This window comes from Lacerta agilis, chromosome Z (assembly GCF_009819535.1).
Source record: "Lacerta agilis isolate rLacAgi1 chromosome Z, rLacAgi1.pri, whole genome shotgun sequence".
Classification (NCBI taxonomy): Eukaryota; Metazoa; Chordata; class Lepidosauria; order Squamata; family Lacertidae; genus Lacerta; species Lacerta agilis.
Window position 1 is genome coordinate 21,751,490 of NC_046331.1, and position 22,449 is coordinate 21,773,938.

General features: G+C 42.2%; 1 protein-coding gene across 1 annotated transcript in view; it reads right to left on the reverse strand.

Moving 5' to 3' along the window:
- The window catches only part of MTMR8 (myotubularin related protein 8), a 32,186-nt gene extending 17,802 nt beyond the window's left edge, over positions 1-14,384 (reverse strand). Inside the window, exons 1-3 of the mRNA XM_033137072.1 lie at positions 14,253-14,384; positions 7,502-7,624; positions 6,324-6,486 (exon numbers count right to left, since the gene is read on the reverse strand). Of these exons, the coding sequence (XP_032992963.1) occupies positions 6,324-6,486; positions 7,502-7,624; positions 14,253-14,276 (310 nt within the window). The 5' untranslated portion in view covers positions 14,277-14,384. The remainder of the gene's footprint in view (positions 1-6,323; positions 6,487-7,501; positions 7,625-14,252) is intronic.
- Positions 14,385-22,449: the final 8,065 nt, after the last annotated feature.

Sequence of the window (22,449 nt, forward strand, 5' to 3'; positions counted from 1 at the left end):
CTTTTATTGTTTATTGTTGTTAAAAGGAATTTGTGTGCTCTGTGAGGTTATTTTGCTATTTCATTGTATTTTAAAGTTTATAATTTTTTATTGTGAAAGACCCATGGATATATTTTGGAATACCAAAATAAATTCTACACTTAAGCAGGAATAACCAGCTGCACAAAAAGAAGATGGGGGACATCTGGATTGTACACAGATAGGATCTTAGTAGACTACAAATTTAAAATGATACAACAGTGTGATGCAGCAGCAAAAGAAAACTAACACTATTCTATGCTGCATCAACAGAAGTCTCTTGTTCAGATCAAGAGAAGTAACAGTACCACTCAAGTCGTCAAGTCAAGTCGTTTTATTATGGTCAATGACCATACTAAAGTATAAAAAATAGTACCACTCTATTCTGCCTTGGTCAGACCACATCTGGAATACTGTGACCAGTTCAGTGTGCCACTATTTAAGAGGGATGACAAACTGGATGTGAGCAGAGGAGGGCAACCAAGATGATCAAGGGCCTGGAAACCAAACCTTATAAGGAATGGTTGAGGAAGCTGGGTATGTTTAGCAGGCAGAACAGGTGATGGAGAGGAGATATGATAGCCACTGTCAACTGTCTAAAGGGCTGTTACATGGAAAATGAAGCAAGCTTGTTTTATCCAGCTCCAGAGGCTAGGATGTGAATATTGGACTCAAGTTGTAAGAAAGAGATTTCAGCTAAACAAGAGGAATAACTTTCTGATAGTAAGAGCTATTCAACAGTGGAATGGACTCCCATGGAAGGCTGTGCACTCTCCTTTATAGGAGGTTTTTAAGCAGAGGTTGGATGGACATCTGTCATGCATGCTTTAGCTGAGATTCCTGCATTGCAGGGGTTTGCACTAGATGACCCTCAGGTTCCCTTCCAAATCTACAATTCTATGATTCTATGGAGGTGCAATAACCCCAAAAGATGCCTTTGTACATATATGACCAAAATCTGTAGGTAGCCACATTGGTCTTTTGGAGATGAAGACAAACATAAAACCATTTATAGTACTGTAACCATCAGAGGTTAAGAAAGCTTTGCAGACCCTTCTGGTGAGGCAAACATTTGACATTATCAAGATTTCTGCTCCCTCTTACACAGTACAAGGTCGGGGGCGGGGGTACCTTGCTCTTTTCCCTGGGAAGAGGCTTGTTTTGGTTCTGTGCTTGCATTCAACAAGTGAAGAGCCAAAACAAATCCAAGGTTTCAGCCCACAGGGATCATATTCTCAGCCTAACTCCAATCTCAGTGTAGAATGTGAAATCATGTAACCTTGCTGATTAGGACCAACTAAACAAGTCTCCAAAAAAGAAAAGAAGGAAAAAGGGAATAAGCAAACTTTTGCTGGATGTTAAAGAGGAAAAAAAGAACCAGGGAGAACACATCCAGCTTGTGGGCCTCCCAAAGGCATCTGGTTGGCCACTATGACACAGGATGCTGGACTAGAAAACCATTGGCTTGATCCAACATGTTATTCTTATGTTTTTGGGAAGCAATATGCAGAATTAATTAGATTAGGCTCATGTTGCACCAAACACTAATGGAACAGGCAGCAATGGTTGCTCTCCCTTGGAAATCAGAAAAACAAACTGTCATTCTGTGGTGTTTCTAGCACTAATTGGAACACCTGGGTTCTGCTGCTTGTGTGTAGGAGCAAAGTTTCTCATGTGGGTGCCTGAAACTATCTAGTTAATACAAAATGCAACAGCTTGGCTGTTCACTGTGCAAACATATCACCATCTTATTGCACCACTGCTTAAAAAAATTGACTGCAAGTAGATGAAAGATCCAAATGAATGCAACCAAACACTGGTAAGGGCTCATTATTGAGCCTACCTCGTGGCAGTGAAGGCAGAAAAGAAGGCATACTTTGCTGACTCCATTGCATCCTCATTATGTCATCCGGCAGAGCTTTTCTGGGTTGTATGGGGCCTTTTACAGGCTGGCCCAAAGGAGGTGATAGAACCAATGGTAGCTCACTGTGACTTATTAGCAAAGCATTTTGAGGATAAAATTGATTGCATCCACCAAGACCTTGACTCTCCTGTTATAGCAGATGACGCATGGGGTGTTTAGAGCACAGTCCAGTCCAGTTGTGTTGGATAAGTTTCAGTTGGTAAGGCTCAAGGATGTGGACAAGGTGCTAGGATCAGTCAGGGCGACCACTTGCGCTCTAGACCCTTGCCCCTCTTGGCTGATAAAAACAAGCAGGGAGGGAACAGCTGGCTGGACCAGGGAGGTGATGAATGGCTCTTTACGAGAGGGGGTGGTCGCTGCCTGTTTGAAGGAGGTAGTGGTAAAACCACTTCTTAAGAAACCTTTCCTGGATTCAGAAAACCTAACTAACTACTGGCCAGTTGCTAATTTGCCTTTTCTGAGCAAGGTTCTGGAGTGAGTGGTCGCAAACCAAATCCAAGCATTTTTGGAAGAAATTGATTTTCTGAATCCATTTCAATCGAGGTTTAGGTCCAGTTTTGGCACAGAAACTGCTTTGGTTGCCCTGTATGATGACCTCTGTTGAGAGAGAGACAAGGGAAACATGTCCCTGTTAATTCTTCTCAACCTCTCAATACCATCAACCATGGTATCCTTCTGGAGCAACTGTCCAAACTAGGAGTGGGTGGCACTGCTTTGCGGTGGTTACAGTCCTACTTGGATGGTCATTCCTAGAGGGTGTTGTTTGGGGAATGCTTTTCAGCCCCGTGGAATCTTCAATGTGGGGTTCCACAAGGCTCAATCATTTCCCCCAAGTTGTTAAACTTCTACATGAAACCGCTGGGTGGGGTTATCTGGAGGTTTGGAGTACGCTGTCACTCAGCTCTATTTTTCCTTTACAACTGCAGGTGACACAGTGGAAGTGCTGGACCAGTGTCTTGCCTCGGTAATGGACTGGATGAGATCCAACAAACTGAAATTCAATCCAGAGAAGACTGAGGCACTGTTAGTGGGTGTTTCCCTAGACCAGATGGTGGGGGGTTGCCTGCTCTTGATGGGGTTACACTTCCTCTAAAGGAGCAGGTTCATAGCTTGGGGGTACTACTGGATCCTTTGCTGTTTCTCGAGGCTCAGGTGGCCTCAATGGCCCAGAGTACCATCAGTGGCCCAGCTATGTCCCTATCTGGACAGGGATAGCCAAACTACTGTTGTCTATGCTCTGGTAACCTAAAGGTTAGATCACTGCAATGCATTATACGTAGGGCTGCCTCTAAAGACAGTTTGGAAACTTCAGCTAGTGCAGAAGTCAGTGGCCAGGTTGCTCAATGGAGCAAGACAGTTTAAGCATATTACACCGATCCTGGTCCAATTGCACTGGCTACCAATTAGTTTACAGGTCCAATTCAAAGCTCTGGTTTTGACCTATAAAGCCTTAAAACAGCTCAGGACCGCAATACCTCAAGGACTGCCTCGTTCCATATGAACCTACCCAGATAATCTTCTGAGGCCCTTCTTTGTGTGCCTCCTCCTCGATGTCTGGAGAGTGGCAACACGAGAACAGGCCTTCTCTGCAGTGGCTCCCTGTCTGTGTAATGCTCTCCTCAGGGAAGTTCATCTGGCGCCTTCATTAAACACCTTTAGGCGCCAGGCAAAACATTCCTTTTTAACTAGCCCTTTGGTTGATTTGACTGACGTCCTATGCCCTTTTAAAATGTGTTTTATGGGGGTGGCTTATTGGGTTGTTGTTATTTTGATTACACATTTTGTGGTTTATATTTGAATTTTGTTCTGTGAACCACCCCGAGACTTCCAGGTATAGGGCGGTATATAAATTCAATAAATAAATGAATAAAATTGCACTGGCTGCCCATTAACTACTGAGCCAAGTTCCAAGGGGCTAGTACTGTTACACAAAACCTTATACAGCTTGGGAGTCGATTCCTAAAACATCATCTCATCTCTTATATCCCTTATATACTCTGCAGAAGGCATTCTGCAGATACCATCTCTGCAGGTCTGCCCCATATAATGTAGGAAGTAGGACTTTAATGTGGCAGCATATACCCTTTGGAACTCCCTCCCATTACTTATCAGACAGATGCTGTCTCCACTGGTCCCTACTGAAGACCTTCCTTTTTCAGCGAGTCTTTTATGTGGAGGTTTGTGGAGATGTGGAGATTTAAACTTGAAAGTGTTTTCATATATGAAATTGTTCTATAGATGTTATTACTGTTAAATTACAATGAGATGCTTCACAGGAAGCAATTCATAAAGAAACTGAAATAAATAAATATGTTTGCTTATCATCTGAACCTGATAACCTCATCTGCCTAGAACCGTTACAGCAAAATGATGCTCTCGGGTTTGTTGGGAAAATATGGTGGCTCTCTGAAGCATTATTGTCAAACTCAGTGACAGCTTTGAAATTCAAACAGATCAACCGTAACTCACTCCTTGCTTTTTCACTCCCTGCCTTTCCAGGCCTCCTTCCTTCCCATTGCAAAATCCAAATCCAATCGATAAATTATCCTGTTGACTCTCAAGGAAGCAGGTTCTCCAGAGACAGATTGGTCTCTGCCAGCATCTGATAAAATTGCCAGTTTGCCAAACAGGTAATCTTCAACCATCAGTCACCCACTAGCGAATAATGAGTAATTATTTGTGCTCTGCTGAGGAAAGATAGTGTGGGATTCTGTGGAGGTACTGAACCACAACAAAACTATGGGTATTCAAGCACAAAAGAAATAAAGACCATAATGTCCTAATTACAGGTAGGTAGACGTGTTGGTCTGCCATAGTCAAAACAAAATAAAAAATAAAAAAATTCCTTCCAGTAGCACCTTAGAGACCAACTAAGTTTGTTCTTGGTATGAGCTTTCGTGTGCATGCACACTTCTTCAGACTGCACACGAAAGCTCATACCAAGAACAAACTTAGTTGGTCTCTAAGGTGCTACTGGAAGGAATTTTTTTTGTTTTGTTTTGTTTTGATAATGCCCTAAATTAGCGAGAAAATGGAAGCTGCTGGCAGGACTCTCTAGTGCAGCCTGCCCCACAATCTCGTTCTCTCCACATGATTTCAATTCCCATCAATTCCCATCAGCCCTCTTCTAGATGGAACTGCTGGGAGATGTAGTCTAAGTGCACGTGAAAGTTATTCTAATCTCAACAGTGTCAAATACTGACCCAATGAGCTTCACCAGGCCTATGAAGGGTCCCCAATACAGCCTGTAGGATTTCTTCCAGATCCCACACAAATTGCACTGTCTTCGAAGGTGAGGAAGCCAATTCATCCATGGCCCATTATAACATGCAATAAGGTATTAAGTGCAGATAATTTTTTTCTGTTATCATATAGGTCCTATAAACACTGAAACAATTTCTATTTTTTCCAATTTTAGTGTCTAAAGTAGGCTTGCCATATGTCCTCTTTTTCCAGGACACGTCCTCTTTTCCATGGGTATGTAAAATGAGAGAAGTTATAGCAATCCACAGTTAAAAGTAGAAGTCGACAAATGTGTCCTCTTTTTTGCTCTTCAAAATATGATTCTAAAATGAAACTGATAATGTAGGCATTTTTCTCCCTCAACAATAACTACTTTAGAGGGTTGCTTTGTGGTTTATTATGGATTTCATGTGTTTTATTTTCATGTGTGCTTATGCTCTCTAAGACATTGTAAGTCACTTGGTAAGCCTCTTTGTGTGACAAGCAACTAACAGATTTAATTACCAGCCACCAACATCAAATCACTGCAGAAATCTTTTAAGCAGAATACAAATACTCTTTGAGTAGCAATCAGGAACCTGCAGCCCTCCTGATGTTGCGTGGCTACAGTTTCCATCATTCTTGACCAGCAGGGACTGATGGGAGTTAAAGTCCAACAACTTCTGGAGGGCCTCGGGTTCTACATTCCTACTTTAAAGCGCCAAAACATTTTTTTTAACTTTAAAGACTATTTTAATCTATACAAACACCAAAACAAAATAAATGTTTTAATTATTACCAACATCCTGAGAGGAGAAAATGCAAAGTATTTCCACTCTTTTAACAGAGATGGAAACAGCTTGAACTATTGATGCTTTCATTTCTTCCTGTCTGGTTTAACAAGAGCTCAAAGTTCAATAACCAGAGCTCATCATCAACATGTACCTGCAGGGTATAAAATATAGGAGTCAGACCATTGGTGTATCCACTCAGTACTGTCTGCCTTGGCTGGCATTGGAAATCCAGATAGATAGGTGTCATTTTCTGCATACCTGGAGATACCAGAGATTGAACCTGGAATCTGTCATGCAATGCAAGTATTGTATCACTAAGCTAAGTTCCTTCCTCCATATGGAAGCAAACTGCACTTTCCAAGTACCTGGTTGAGAAAGTTTCAGCAGGGAAGTGTAGACTTCATGACAGTCCCGCTCATGACCAATAATAAAGTGAGCAACACGGAAATTCTTGCAGTGAATAAGCAGCGGACAGCCAGATGCGCTCAGAGGCAGCTTCTCCACAGTAGCAATATGGTGATGAAGAATCTGTTAAAAAAAAAAAAGAGGAAGAAAGTTTACAGGGGCAATTCTGACTGAATTCTAACTGAAACTACAGACTATTTACATTTTAGAAAAACAAAATAGTCAGTATTTATGACTGAGAACTACAATTTGTCATGAAATATGTAATTAGACTTCTAGAAAGTTAAATCTCTCAGTTAGGCCATCATACACCACAGGAACACTATTGTTTACTAAGATGATTAATTTCATAAGCATTAATTAAATCCCAGCTGATACTTTGAATCAGGCTCATAAACAGCTACTTTCCTGGGGCAAGTGTCTCCAGGCAGGGGTGCTTTATAGAAGTAGATTCTCTTTTACTTTGAAGGCACAAATGACTAAGATAGGGATGTGTGGGCAAGAAAATTGTGGGCCAGATGGGGGAATTGCGGGCTAAAAATGTTGTAGGATTTATTTGCTAGGCTGTTTTAAGATTTTGCTTTTCATTAAATAAGATTAACATAGTGTGAGAAAAAAATATGAAAATGAAAAGTAAACTATTAATTGGGGGTGTGTATTGGTTGCAGTATGGAGATACCATTTTGGTAATGCGAAGTTGAGCAAATGTTGCTTAAATTTTATACATGCAAACTTAGTTCTGTCAATTGATGTTTATCTCTAACAATTGCTATAGGCTTAATATCACGTTGAAAACATCACCAACAACACTATAAAATTAGTATCAGAGGAAGAATGCTCCTGAATACCAGTTGCTGAACAACAAGCAGTGCTATTGCCTTCACAGATCGCTTCTGGCTTCCAAAACACATTGAAGAGACTGCTGATGGTGCTGGACCACTAGGGCTGCTTTTATCCATAAGCTCATGAAATGATCACCAGACAAATTCTGAACACATCATAGTGCATTAAAAGCTCTGAACAAATTAGGCTTGTTAAATAGAAACATAGACATCAATACAGCCCTTTAGGTCACAAGACCCCTTCCAACCTGTCTCCCAGTGCTCAGCAAGAGAGTTACACTGCACTCTGACATTACCCATGTTTCCTTTCGAACTTCAGCCGAGGCATCTACGTAGATTAAATGAGTTGCCGTCAAGTACAACGTTCCATTTGCTGCCTTTCTGTTGGTGTAACGATCTAGTAACTTGACATTCTCTACCTGTAGGGTAATAATAAAAGGAAGAGTACTGGAGGATGGGCATTAGTTTAGAACATTTCTAAAATATCTGCAGTACACCAGATAAGTTGCAGAACATAAAAGTCATCTGTGCTGCCCAGATAGGGTGCACACTTGTGAGATTTAATGTTTTATTTCATTTTTAAATTAAATACAACATATAAAAGGTGGTTTTAAAGAAAAGTGGAGGAGAAGAGAGAGAAAAGAGGTATAATATATCGCTATAACTGTTAACAGTTTACAATTACAATTTATAACCTACTATATTTTGTATAATGGAATTCCAAATTTCATTATACTTGTTCATGCAAAGTCTATGTCTATAAGCAATCTTCTCATAGGTGACAGGTGTAGTCAGGTCTTCGATCCATTTAATAAATGTACATAGGAGCCAACTCCTAGGGGCCAAGATCCCTTTTGCCCCCCTCAAAAAATATTTGAGGGGTCACCCCTCAAAGTTGATAGGCATTGCCATTCAAATTGTCTGTGTGTGCAGCATCTTGTGATCAATCAAGCAAGTCAGGGCTTACCTCCCCCACCAACAATATTTTATTCAAGCTGGTACCCTTGGAGCCGTACATTTATCTTTCCAGGGCAGCAATATCAGACTTTTGGCCATAGTAAGGGCATGGAGAATGCATTTATGTTGCCAGTTGTCAAATTCTAAATAGTAGGTATGTGGTTCAAAAGAATATTATCCTCTGAAAATTTTAGCATTTTTCACACAGTCATTGTTATATAATCCACTACTTCTCCCAAAACTTAGTAAGCACTGGACATTGTAAAAATGTGTTTTAAAGAAGCATTATCCTTATTAAATCTCCAACAAAATCCTTTTCTATACAAACATAGTGGAATCCAATGAATTCTAAATATTATTTTTGTTTTATAATTCATAATTTCAGGTCCACTGACACCCTTGCTATAGGAGTTAAAAAGCTCTCCCATTGTCTCTAAGCCATATAAGTATACTTCCAGTTCTTTATTCCATTCATTTCCTAATATCTGCATATCAAATTGATTTACTGATTAAAAAAACAATAAAAAGTAATTGTGGGGTTTTTTTAGTTTTAAAAGATTTTTAACCAGTTCTTCTAGTATCTCAGGTGTCCCAGAAGCTGAAAATTCTGCTTGTCCAAACAAAGTAGTTAACAAATGTTGTAGCTGTAAATACTACCATTGGGTTGCACCCAATAACTGCTGTTTATCTTGTGACATAGTGTATGTTAAAATTCATCAGCTATCAGTTGATCCAAAGTCAATATGCCCACTTCCATCCAATTTTTCCACATCACCATATTTTCCCCAATTTTTAAAGCTGGGATTCCCCATAAAGTAAATTTAGCATGGGAAAATGGGATCAAATCCCATTTTTTAAGACATTGCATTCCATAGCTCTCAGACATACCGGTAATTGTTTCAAGAGATACCAGAGTTCTAATGTATTTTGATTCTAATACTATCCATCCAACCAAAGATGCTATGTATGTATATTCCAAAGTTGCCCACTTCAGAAAATTAACACCAATTGTTGGCTTTCATTATTTAATTCTTTTATTTATTTCTAAACCTCACACTACTATTCCTGTGTTGATGCAAATGATAGATGCCTTTAGTAAAATATCAGGATATTCTATTAACTGGTCCAAATTGGAATTGATGCCTATAGGTGAAAAATTGCTTGCCCATCCTTTTAAGGAGTATCAATTTTGTATTTGTACCAAATCTTATCAAATCTGTTCGTATGTCTATATCAAAAGATATAACTCAATTAGTAACATGCAATATAAATAAAATATAGGGAGAGGTTTGTTCAGATATTGATAGATGAGAGTCATTAAACCTCACCATTTGGGGGAAAGTGAATGCTCTCAAAATGAATATTATTCCCAGATTAATTTATATTCTGACAGGATCCCAGTTCATATACAGTATCTGGAAAATTTGTTCAGAAAATAAATTCTTTGTTTAGAAAAATTTTATGGAGTTATTCGATTCCAAGAATATATTTACAGAAAAATGCAAATTAAGGGGAGAGGATTCAGTATTCCAAATGTGGAGCTATATCACCAAGCTTATTTACTGCCAAGCATTCAACATTAAATAAGATTTAATGCTTTGGTTTGAACACAAGGTTTTTTTTAATTATTGAGCATATGGAAACAGCACTCCAAAACAAAGTGGTATTATGAGCCATCAAATCTCGTACTGTAAATACATTTTTTCCAGGAGGTTCCACAATTTTGGCCACTGGTAGGCCTACTAAAAGCCACCCTCTCCCAATTTTTAATATGAGATAATAATGATTGTCTGTGTGCGCACATACAAATAAATACAGTAAATATAAATAAATAAACCCAGCCAGATGGGTGGGGTAGAAATATTATTATTATTATTATTATTATTATTATTATTTGCCATTTCTTCGGCTGCCATTTGATCGCAGCCTCCACAGAATGAATTTCTCTGTTGGCTTCCGCAGGAAAGCCCAGCGAACATGTAAACCCAGCAGCCCCTTCTTAGGTTGCTATCTTTATATGCTTAGTGATCTGGGAGTTAAGCCCTGCTGAACTCAAGGTGGCTAACTCCCAAGCAGGAAAAACAGACTGGCGGAAGGCCCTGGCACATCTAAAGTCAATGTCTGCTCAGCCCCTCAATGCTCGCCAGGCCCTGGTGCCTCAGGCTTTGGATGGCGCGAGCTCTCCTCTCCTCCTCTTCCCCCACCCAGCCCAGTACGGAACCTACGGCCCTGCTGGAGCTACGGCACATGTCCATAGAGAGAGCTCTGAGTACCCTCTGGCACGCATGCCACAGGTTCGTCACCACTGGCATACTCATATTCCAATCTCCTTACAGAGGTGGGGAACCAGTTAAGTCAGACTTGCAACAACCCACCTGATCACCCGTGATGAGGGAAATAATGACTTTTAGGCAAACAAGCAAGGAAGCTTTTCTAAGTGCAAACAGTGTTAGCTCGCAACTCCTTTTCAGCACCTCAATGTATTTGTAAGGACTCTATCCAAAAGAATCACGAGCCGGCAGTTTTGCCAGAGCTCTATAGCAGGCATGTCCAACAGGTAGATCGTGATCTACCGGTAGATCACTGGACGTCTGTGGTAGATCACCGGTAGATCAGTGGCTCCCCCCAAAGAAGCAAAAAAACTTTGGCTTCCCTAAAAAAAACCTCAACGTCTTTGCCCTGCACCCCTAAAATCACCTGAACCACCAAAACAGGGCTTTCCTTCCTAAAAAAAGCTCAATGTTGCTTTCCTCCTCCCTAAAGAAGCTCAACAACTTTTACATGAACTCCTAAAAAACAGGGCTTTCCTTCCTAAAAAAAGCTCAACAACTTTGACCTGAACCCTCCAAAAGAGGGTAGATCACTGCCAATTTTTAACTCTGTGAGTAGATCGCAGTCTCTTGGGAGTTGGCCACCCCTGCTCTATAGGAAACACTCCTACTAGCTTTGATAGCTCTTCTGCCAATGGCCTGTGCAAGAGAGAATGGATTAGGCTCACTGGCAAAAGGGCTTCCAAGCACAAGTTCCTGCTGCTAGAGGGCTCCTTGGAGTACAGATAATACGAAAACAATTGAAGAGGAAATGGAGAGGACTGCAGCACAGCTGACTCTGGATTCATACGCAAAACAACAAACTTGTGGCATATATCATATTTTTAAGAAGATGCCACAGTAGTGATAGCACCAAGACAGCGATCCCTGCCGTCTTCTCACCTGCAAAGTGAATCTTTCATGAGTAGTGAACCTAGCCTGAAGAGAGAAATGCCTACCTGTTGAGCTTTTGTGGCTCAAGTTTAAGCAATTCACAGCTGGAAGCCTGCTTTTGTCACTTGCCTCACATTTTTGAGATGGGTCAGGTTATAAATCTACGTAAATGAATTAAACAAGTACACTTCAGAATTTTCCAACAATGTTAGCGTTGCCAAAAACATTAGAACTTGCATGCTTTCTATTTTAACATGCATTTGCACAGCTCAATGTTAGGATAGAAAGTGTTGAATAAAAAATGCTATGGAGAACTAAATCTCTAGCTTTTTCTCTGCCATGCTAGCATGGTGCAGGCTAAGGAAAGAGCTTGTCATGTCTCCCATGCCATCTGAAAGACAACAGCCAACAAAACAGGAAGCTGGAGTGTGGATGTAACAAGTTAAAAGGACACAGCAGCAGCAAGATGGCTAAGCCAAGAGTTTCCTGATCCTGACAAATGAATGACTGATTGGTACCCTTTCATGCCGGTGCTTGGTTTTCTTATCTATTCCATTCAGATAAACCACTATTAGGTTAAAGGAAAATATTGCACACAGATTTCTTCATCTTAGGTAAGAGTATGATGCTTTGGTTAAAAAGACACCAACTTTCAAAAGTCATAAATATTTTAAAATAGGGGTGGCCAACCTGTGGCCATCCAGATGCTTCTAGACTACAATTCCCATAATCTCTTATCATTGTCTATGCTAGCTGGAGCTGGTGTTTGCTTATCATTTCTCAGTGATGTTGCTTATCATTTCTCAGTGAAGAATGCCTAAACTATAAATGCTTTCATGCACTTGCTAGATAATGTTCATTCCTGAATTCAGAGAATGCTCCAGCAAGTGCAAAACCCACTGAACAAAATATTTTCTTCACATTCTTCAATATTCAACCAAAGACTTTGAAAGAAAAAGTTTTGGAGCAGTAACTACAATTCTGCATGTTGCTTTTAATTTATTATAGTTCTCATTTTAGTAGCATCTAAATTGCTGTGGAGCCGAGCAAGCAACTTCATCCTCAAATTGTTTAGCCATCTACCCTTGCCTCGTCAGGAATAACCAATCTCTGGACTACATGGAAAAGGTTTCCTGGATGGCTCCCTGAGGATGCAATGGAGGCAACGGCGGAGGATCTCTTCACTGCCCTCACCACTATGTGGAAGGCCAAATTATGAGCATATGCTCAGTCAGCTCCCAATCAAGATTTACACCACTTACGCTCCAGCCCTTGACTATTCCATTTAATCAACCACAGTTACGCATTACACTAAGGAGTAAAACAGACTCCATAGGACTGGAGGGGGTACTCAGGAATGAATTTGTCAATAGACCCACAAGACTCACTATTCCATAGTGAAGCCACTCTCTACAGTAAGCATGGGAAATGAGTCCAAAAGGCTATGATATGCAAGACTACGGCATTTTTACACAAGCTCAAATGTTTGCACAGTATCATGTAAACAAGCTAAATGAATAGATTAGTACATTTTACCAATCTGAATTTTGCTAACGAATTTCAATTTACCATTTAAAGTGCTACAACTGGGAAACATATTCTGCGCATGCTCAGAATCCCTGTGAGATGCCTGCACAGTCTGGCACCAATTATCCCTGCTTTCAAGACAAGGGGCCAAGATCTCAAGAAGCCCACCTTATGTGGATAAGTAGCAAAGGTTGAGGAGCACCTTGAGAAGCAGGCTCAGGGTTTCAGTATGCATTAAGGGAGAACAACAAGCACACAAACGTTTATAGAAATATGATTATTTTCTGTGATGAGCTGAGCCACTTCCAAGACTTGTTGAAAACATAATCCATGATGTCAAATGTGCTAATCAATTCCAGTTCACCAGCAATAATGTAACATTTGCAAGATTATGGGAATGCACTCTATTACATGCTCAAAATCTCTGAGATTACATTACACTGCATACAACTATGCTTCTAACCACTGCCCCCCTTCAATACCCCAACCAGCTGCTGAGACTAAGATCTAGGATTCACCACCTTTTCTGAAAATCTGGAGCAAGGCTGGATGAGAATGAGGGTCTGATTAGGTTTTGTTGTGGGAGGAGGAAAACATCCTTAAGACCAACAATTCCTGTTTACAGGAAGACCAGGTGCTGTTATCAAGACCTAACTCCACAGTTCAGCAATTCAGCAGCAGCATCAAGGCTAGCATACAGTAATACTAGTGCCGGCTGGTTAAAAAAGGAAAACAAGAATTCCTGGCAGGCTTTAAATGGGTATCATCATTACTACTACAGTACTACTATATCACGTAATGCTGAAACAGGCTTCTAAACGATATAAAAAGCACAAAAACCAGTCACACAAACATTTAATGTAAGCATCTGTAATTAAGATGCACAATAAAATAACCCCACTACATCAGCACGGGGTATTATCATTACTGAATGATTTATATTTTAAAGTTATGTATTTTAATAATGTTCCATTTTGCATATTCTACTCATTGGTATGTATATTTATTTTTACTATAGTGAGATTTTTTTAAAATGGTTGTAGCACGCACCCTCCCGCCCTGCCCAAGCAAATAGGAGAATGGGGCACAAGACACCAGAAAGGCGAACATACATACATGAAATGCACTCTGCACGTGCTCAGGAACCCCTTACTTTACACTGCATATGCTTTACCAAAAGGAGGGGGAATTGTGGGGAGAAGGAAATATCCATAACAGGCCTTCCTCACCATCTCTTGCGTTGTGTGGGGATGGGAGGGACAAACTGAAAATTGGGGGGTGGGGGTGGCTGAAGAAGCCTCACGAGGAGGAATGGCCAGCACCTGCCACATTTCTCTATCACACACACACCACAACTTACCTTGGGCGTCGTGATGTGCTCCATGGCTGAGGGAGGCCCACCCCAAAGCTGGGCACCTCTCCCTGGCTACCTCGCGGCGGAGCCCTCGACGGAACCTACCCCGCCCGCGCCGCGAAAGAGGAAAACAAAAAACCCCGGCCTCTTCCTCAGAACCTCAGCTCAGTCTCTTCACCAAACCTCGCGAGATTCCGAAACCGACGGAGGCATGCTCCCGTGGCCTGAAGCCGCAAGCGCCATCTTGAATAAGGGCGCCGTCCCCCAGGCAACAGGAGGAGGAGAGGACCTCCGCCAAGGCCTGAGTTCGAAACACACCGCTTGGGAAAGAGACCCAGGGAGAGAAACACGTTAGTGTTATGATAATCATCATCATCATCAACAACAAATGATAATAGTACACAACTGGCTGTGGGGAAAATTGTGGCCATTGCTGTGTTACACCATTGCCTATTTATATTCTCAAATTTTCCCAAAATGCGGAACAGTCTTGAAAATAAGTGTAAACAGGTATCCGTCAATCAGAGAGCTCTGGCCCCTATACATGTTTACATGGCGCGAGCAAGTCACATTGCACAGGATTGCAGATGATGGTACAAGCCTAAGTATATACATTCAGGCTTGGTGGTGGTACAATAGCACATAGGTATTGTGGGGGGGGGGGGCTCGTTTAATCTCACAGTAAACAAGTGGTACAGTGACAATAAAGTATTTCTATTCTATTTACTCAGATACAGACTGCACTGAGTTCAAATTCAAAAACTATATGCTTATGTGCCTGCATTGGGTAAGTAGGGAGAGAGCGAGGTTGGAGGATTCAGGATGGATACAAGACAATACTTCTTCATGCAGTGCATGGTTAAGCTATGGAACTTGCTGCCACAGTAGCAGAGACAGCCCTCAACCTAGATTGTTTTAAAGAAGATTGGACAAATTCATGGATGACAGGGCTATCCATGGCTGCTAGCAGCGATGACTGTGCTCTATTACCACAATTGCCAGCAGCATTCCTTTTGAATACCAGTAGCGGGAAGCCGCAGGAAGGGAGAGTTTTGCTTCGTGCTTGGGTTGTGCTTGCAGGTTTCCCATAAAGGCAATTGGTTGGCCACTGTGAGAACCGTGGAAGACATGTAGTCAAAGCTAATGATGCGTATTCTTGCTAGTTAACATGTGGTTAAGACCATAGAGCTGATAGGCAGACCATAGAAACAGGATTGTTAGAGAAGGCTCTGTGTGATGTCATGTCCCCCCCTTTCTCCTGGGAGATAAGAAGCAAATATGTATGTATTTCCCTTGTGTTTGTTTGTTCTTTCTCTCTCTCTCTAGCCATGAAGGAGGTGCCTTCAAACGCTCCAGCATCAGAAACATGTCTCAATGGCACTGGCAACATGGGCTGCCATATATCTGGATTTTCCTGGACATTTTTGGGTAGTGTGAGAAATGAAGATTGGAAATGATGCAACCTACTTACAAACTGGAATTCAGCTATGACAATTCATTGTTTGTAGTCCCATTTCAGTGATATCCTCTTAGTTAGCAATGTATGCTAAAAAAAAAAAAAAAAACCTTTGCGGGCTCTCAACTGCAGTGGGCCCTAGTTCTATGCATATGGCACACACCTATATACAGTGCTTTTTTTCTAAAAAACCACAAATGTTTAGGGGTACTCTCATTTTCCTACACATATTGAAATACTGCCCCTCAATGAGGCCAAACTTAGTTTCACAAAATGTTTAGGGGTATGCAAACCCCTGTGATTTAGAGTCATGCCTGAACTGGCAAACCATAGTTACAGTGTTTGTTCCATTTCTAGAGGACCTGGAACTAAAGAAACTACAGTGCCAAACAGGTGGAAGAGTCAAGCAGACAAGCAGCTTTAAACCATAATTTATCTGCATGTTTGCCAAAAAAGCAAATTTCCTTTACGCCCACAAAGCTGGGGGTGACCTTTTCTGACAACATTCCTTTGGTTATTCTGAAGAACAAAGCTCTGCTGCAATAAACACAGTAAAATTATGTTTCATTTATAACTTCATCTTAAACATATCTAAGAGTAGACATTTAAAATGAGACTAAGACTAGACATTTAAAGTGAGAAGCAGGGCTCTTCCCAGTTCCCTGAAATCTGAAATGATGCCGCTGTAAGTTAGTTAAAGCAAAATATTTATTTTTTGCCATTACGTTTAGCCTCCTAGGTTGCTGAGACCCAAGCTGCACAAATTTATAACTTTTCCCTTTAATTAAGGCCTTGCTAGCAGAGCCTGCAAGCCACAAAGGAGATACCAGATAAGGCAATGCTTAAACAAGTGTTTTGTTCTTGCTGTAGCTGGATATTGTGAATGGAAAGAAATGAGCAACAAAAATCCCCTGGTGCTCAATCTGCTTCCAGCAGAGCTGAGAAAGCTGATAGATGAATCTTGAGCTGCCTATCCCATGCAGTTTTCTTTAGTTTGTTTGCAATTAGAGCAAAGTGAATAATCAGTAATGGGTAATTTATTCCACTGTATTTTCCATCTTTTTATCTGAAGAAGAACTGCAGAAGAAGAAATCCTAGCCACAGGTCACAAGCACAAAGCTCAATACTGTAAACAAGATGCTGAAATCTAAAGCTGGAGAAAACAGCTAATAAGCAAACTAAAAAGTAAGGTGTTTGCAGAATAATTATAATCATCATAAAGTTCTAATGCAGTGCTGAAAGTGAACAAGCTAGATTCTCAAGCTGGCCTTCCTGGGGAAAGTATTCCACATTTGTGGTGCCACCTAGGAGGAGGCCATGTTTGGTACACCCTCATGGGGACTGAGTCTAGGAATTTCCCTAAAACAGGAGTAGTGGGGACATGGCTTGTTCCTTTGGCAAAGTGACGGCTTAGTTCCAAGTCTTCCTGATCAATAGGGTTTTTTCCTGCTTGGAAATCCTTAAATCCTATTGAGACCACCCACCTTTCAATCTGCATGCAGGTAACGTCTCCTGATTCTCCTGCTGGAGGTTGCAGAAGCTCCATCACCTAAGAGCAATTTATGGGAAGGGCCATCATAACTAGTAATTTAGAAAAGACCCATATCTTAATGGGAATGCATCCACTTCTGTATACAAAGGTCCCAAATTCAATCCCTAGCATCTCTAGGTTGGGCTCCCTGGTCTGAAATCCTGGAAAGCTGCTGCCAGCTAGATGGATTCAGTATAAGGCAGCTTCCTATGCTTCAGCCTCTACCAGCAGGCTAGTTGACAACAACAAGGCACAAGGAAGCCTTAAAGCTTGCAAAAGCAGGGACTGAGGTTCAAATGAACACATTCAAAAAATTAGGAAAGTGCTTAATTCCAACTGGGCCACAGCCTCTCATCTGCTAGAGTCAGAAATGAAAACCCTCTCAACTCACTGATATATCTCTTACTGCCCGTTTGGTGGTGGGGCTAGAGAAGCTGACAACAAACTGGCATCACAGATGCATTGGCCTATGCCACCGCCTTATAGGATGTCATAAGGAATATGTAATCAGCAAAGTATTGTGCTAGGTATTCAGAGACCAGACATCATCACTGCTGCTGTTGATGCTCCTGTGAGTGCTTGGGAAAACAGCTCCCTCCTCTGGCCAACTCCATCAGGCCTAGGAGGCGGGGCCTACACTCAACCACCACATCTTAAGAGGCGCCGAGAAGGGCAGCCTTTGCTCTTGCTCTGTAATGTACTAGTGTTTGTATATTTTTACATTGCAATGTAGCCAAAGCAAATTCCAAGTATGTTGGAAAATGTACTTGGCCAATAAAATTATTCCTATCCCTATTATCCTATTATCATGGCTAATAGACATTCATAGATATTCATATCCTCCATGAATTGGCATTGCCATTCAAATGGTGTGACTGTGCCCCGTCTTGTGTTTGATTATGTGGTCAGAGGAGTAGACTGGGAGGAGGCGGTGTCAAAAGCTGAAGAGGTAACAAGGTCTGGTAAGCAGGAAGAGGCCTGAGCAGAGTGCGGTTCAGGGAATCTCCCCCCTCCTGTTTCAACCAGCCCCACTCCCAGCTGGTCTCCGAGAATGCACAGAGAAATGAAAAGAGCAGAACAGAGATTACTTGTGTGCAGTCACAGATTGGGACTGTGGGGAAAACCCTGGCAAGGAAGAGCCTTAGAGAGGGTCGGGAAGGTGGGGACCTTCAGTCCTCACAACTGCTTCATTGGGGCAGGACTAATAATAATAATAATAATAATAATTTATTTATTCCCCAGCCACCCTGGGCAGCTTCCAACAGAATGTTAAAATGCAATAATCTATTAAACATTAAAAGCTTCCCTAAACAGGGCTGCTTTCAGATGTCTTCTAAAAGTCTGGTAGTTGTTTTTTTCTTTGCCATCTGGTGGGACAGCGTTCCACAGGGCGGGCGCCACTACTGAGAAGGCCCTCTGCCTGGTTCCCTGTAACTTGGCTTCTCACAGCAAGGGAACCGCCAGTAGGCCCTCGGCACTTGTCCGGGCAGGACGATGGGGGGGGTGGCGCTCCTTCAGGTATACTGGATCGAGACCGTATAGGGCTTTAAAGGTCAGCACCAACACTTTGAATTGTGCTTGGAAACATACTGGGAGCCAATGTAGGTCTTTCAAGACCGGTGTTATGTGGTCTCGGTGGCCGCTCCCAGTCACCAGTCTAGCTGCCGCATTCTGAATTAGTTGTAGTTTCTAGGTCAACTTCAAAGGTAGCCCCACATAGAGCGCATTGCAGTAATCCAAGCGAGAGATAACTAGAGCATGCACCACTCTGGTGAGACAGTCCATGGGCAGGTAGGGTCTCAGCCTGCGTACCAGATGGAGCTGGTAGACAGCTGCCCTAGACACAGAATTAACCTGTGCCTCCATGGACAGCTGTGAGTCCAAAATGACTCCCAGGCTGCGCACCTGGTCCTTCAGGGGCACAGTTACTCCATTCAGGACCAGGGAGTCCTCTACACCTGCCCACCTCCTGCCCCCCAAGAACAGTACTTCTGTCCTGTCAGGATTCAACCTCAGTCTGTTAGCAGCCATCCATCCTCCAACCACCTCCAGACACTCACACAGGACCTTCACCGCCTTCACTGGTTCTGATTTAAATGAGAGGTAGAGCTGGGTATCATCCGCATACTGATGAACACCCAGCCCAAACCCCCTGATGATCTCTCCCAGCGGCTGCATGTAGATGTTGAAAAGCATGGGGGAGAGGACAGAACCCTGAGGCACCCCACAAGTGAGAGCCCAGGGGTCTGAACACTCATCCCCCACCACCACTTTCTGAACACGGCCCAGGAGGAAGGAGCTGAACCACTGTATAACAGTGCCCCCAGCTCCCAACCCCTCTAGACAGTCCAGAATGATGTTATGGTCGATGGTGTCAAAGGCCGCTGAGAGATCCAGCAGATCTAGGAAACAGCTCTCACCTTTGTCCCTAGCCCACCAGAGATCGACCAGTGCGACCAAGGCAGTTTCAGACCTCCTAGGAAGAGTTGTTGAGACCACTAGGCCTGAGCTCTATGGTTGGTTTCCTTGAATAAAGATTTAACTTCACTGGCCTCAGGTGATTTGTTGTTTTTGCTTTCCTTGCAGACCTGCATCTGACTCAAGCCCTGAAAGTGGCACAAACTTGTGTGGCACATGGGTTTGTCATCATGCCTGCTGGAATGTGTGGTTGGGATCAGCTGGTTTTCTACCTGGTGGCTCAGTCAGGGTCCTTTCCCAATGGAATACTATCTATGGAATACTAGAAGAAAGCCACTAGGTGAGAGGTCCATCCAGCTCAACCCAGCAGCACTGCAGTCTGTACTCTGCCAGCTCAAGAGGATGGGGATGTCTAGTGATTGGGCAGGCACAATCCCACCTTCCCTCAATAGCCACAGCCAAAGACAGTCACCTCACTTTGCCTAATAGTAAGGTTGGCACTGTCTTGTAACTACACTGTCTGGATCAGTGATGAGAAACTACAATTACCCTCCTGGCACACTTAGAAAACAAGCAGATCCCGGGTACCCAAGAAGATTGTGCAGTGAATCCAACATCAGTTCAAGCCACTTGGGGGAAAGGAATACAGACTGAACTATGTACAACAATAAGATTTGTGGGAAAGGGAAGAGACATTGATTGGAAGGAAAATCCAGACAACCTCAAGAGAGCCAGGGGTTCAGCAGGCCAATATAGAAGAGCCATGATTTTGTAGCATTTTTTATCCTCATAAAAAATTTGAGCAACTGCATTATTGACCAACACATATACCCTTGGTTTTTTTTTTTTTAAGGAGCTCTGCTGGACCAGGCCAAAAGCCCACCTAGGCCAGCATCTTGTCCTCACAGTGGTCAATTGGTTGCCATGGAAAGCCCACAACCATGCCCCAAGCACAACAGCATTCTCACCACTTGTGATTCCCAGCAACTGGAATTCAGAGGCACAATGCCTCAGACCTGAAGTCAAACACAGCCATAACAGCTACTAGTCATTGACAGCTTTCCACAACCCTCCATTTCCTCCTCCTTTCAGATTCCTATTTCTTCATCATTACTCATCCACGAGAGGACCAACCCTCTTTTCACAGCTAGATCATCATCATCATCATCACTTTTTATTTATATATTGCCTTTTTGTATTTGTATACAGAAGGTGCTTTACAAGCTGAAGAAACAACAAAATATAAAACAAAGACAATTGTTTAAACAATGCGATCCAATGCAAATAAGTCAAAATAAAAAATAACTTAAAGTCATATTAAATAATTCATTAGACTATAAAAGTACACGGTAAAATTAACTCTCAGAATATCAGCAAATAATAATGTACAGAAATTCACACTAAACAATTGCAATAAATCATTACTAAATTATTATCAATAAAAATAACAGCAAAATTACAATACTCAAAATACCACAAACCATGTAAAAAGATTGAGGTGAGCAGCAAGGTCACAGAACTTACTCCCCTCTCTGAACTCCTATCTCTTCCCAGATGCCCAGCTGGACTTGATTGTGCACATATTTGCTGTTTTTGATAAGGGTCATGAAAACCTTGACATGATTAGAGTAACAGAAAAGCAGAGAGCCATGATAAGAACATGGGTAGCTGCCTTATACCTAGTCCAGCTACTCAGTCATCTAGATCATTATTGTCTATGCTGACTTGCAGAGTCTGTCTTGGGTTTCAGACAGGGAGTCTCTCCTTGCCCTATCTGGAGATGCTGGGGACTGAACCAGGGACCTTCTGCATTCAAGGTAGATGCTCTACCACCGAGCCCAAACATAGCCAAAGCAAAAGGGAAAGCATAACTTGTTTTGACAAACCAACACTGGGAATGTGTCAGAGTACTTTGCATGGGGAACAACTGATACAGCAGATTCCCAGTTGCTCAAAACATCTGGAGGCCCCCCAAGTTGTGGGAGGTTGTTCTAGAACACATTGAATCATAGACTTGTAGAGTTAGAAGGGACCCTGAGAATAATCTCTAGCCCAACCCCCTGCAATGCAGGAATATGCAGCTGTCCCATACAGGGATTGAACCTGCAACCTTGGCATTATCAGCACCATGCTCTAACCAACTGAGCTACCCAACATGGGAGTGTGATTTCACATTTCAAGGGAAGTCAGGCAGTAATAACGATCTGGTTGCTTCAACCCGCTGGCATGGTGGGAGTGGCCCCTGGATGTGGAGAGAAGCCTTCATCAATGACCATAATGTAGGGTTGCCATATTTCAAAAACTGAAAATCTTGACACAAAGGTTGTTGAGCTTTCTCTCCCCATCCAAGTTGTTGAGTTCCCTCCCCTTCAAGTTGTTGAGCCCAAAATCTACACTACCAACATGGGCTGCCACGTTCAGATTTTCCTGGACATTCCAGTAATTTTACCTGGACATATGGCATCCTTACCATAATATTTATGCAGGCTCATGTAGCACAAAGTGCTATTCATAGGATGGGATCTGTGTGGAGCTGATCACATCACATTATCTTGTGCATGTGCATCACATTGCATAAGTGTGAAGTAGGAAACCAGTCTCTCTGATTACATTAGGCCAGGCTTCATCAACCTCGGCCCTCCAGATGTTTTGAGACTACAATTCCCATCATCCCTGACCACTGGTCCTGCTAGCTAGGGATCATGGGAGTTGTAGGCCAAAAACATCTGGGGGGCCGAGGTTGAGGAAGCCTGCATTAGGCAGTGAGAACCTGTCCTTCTCTCCCATTGCTTCAAATA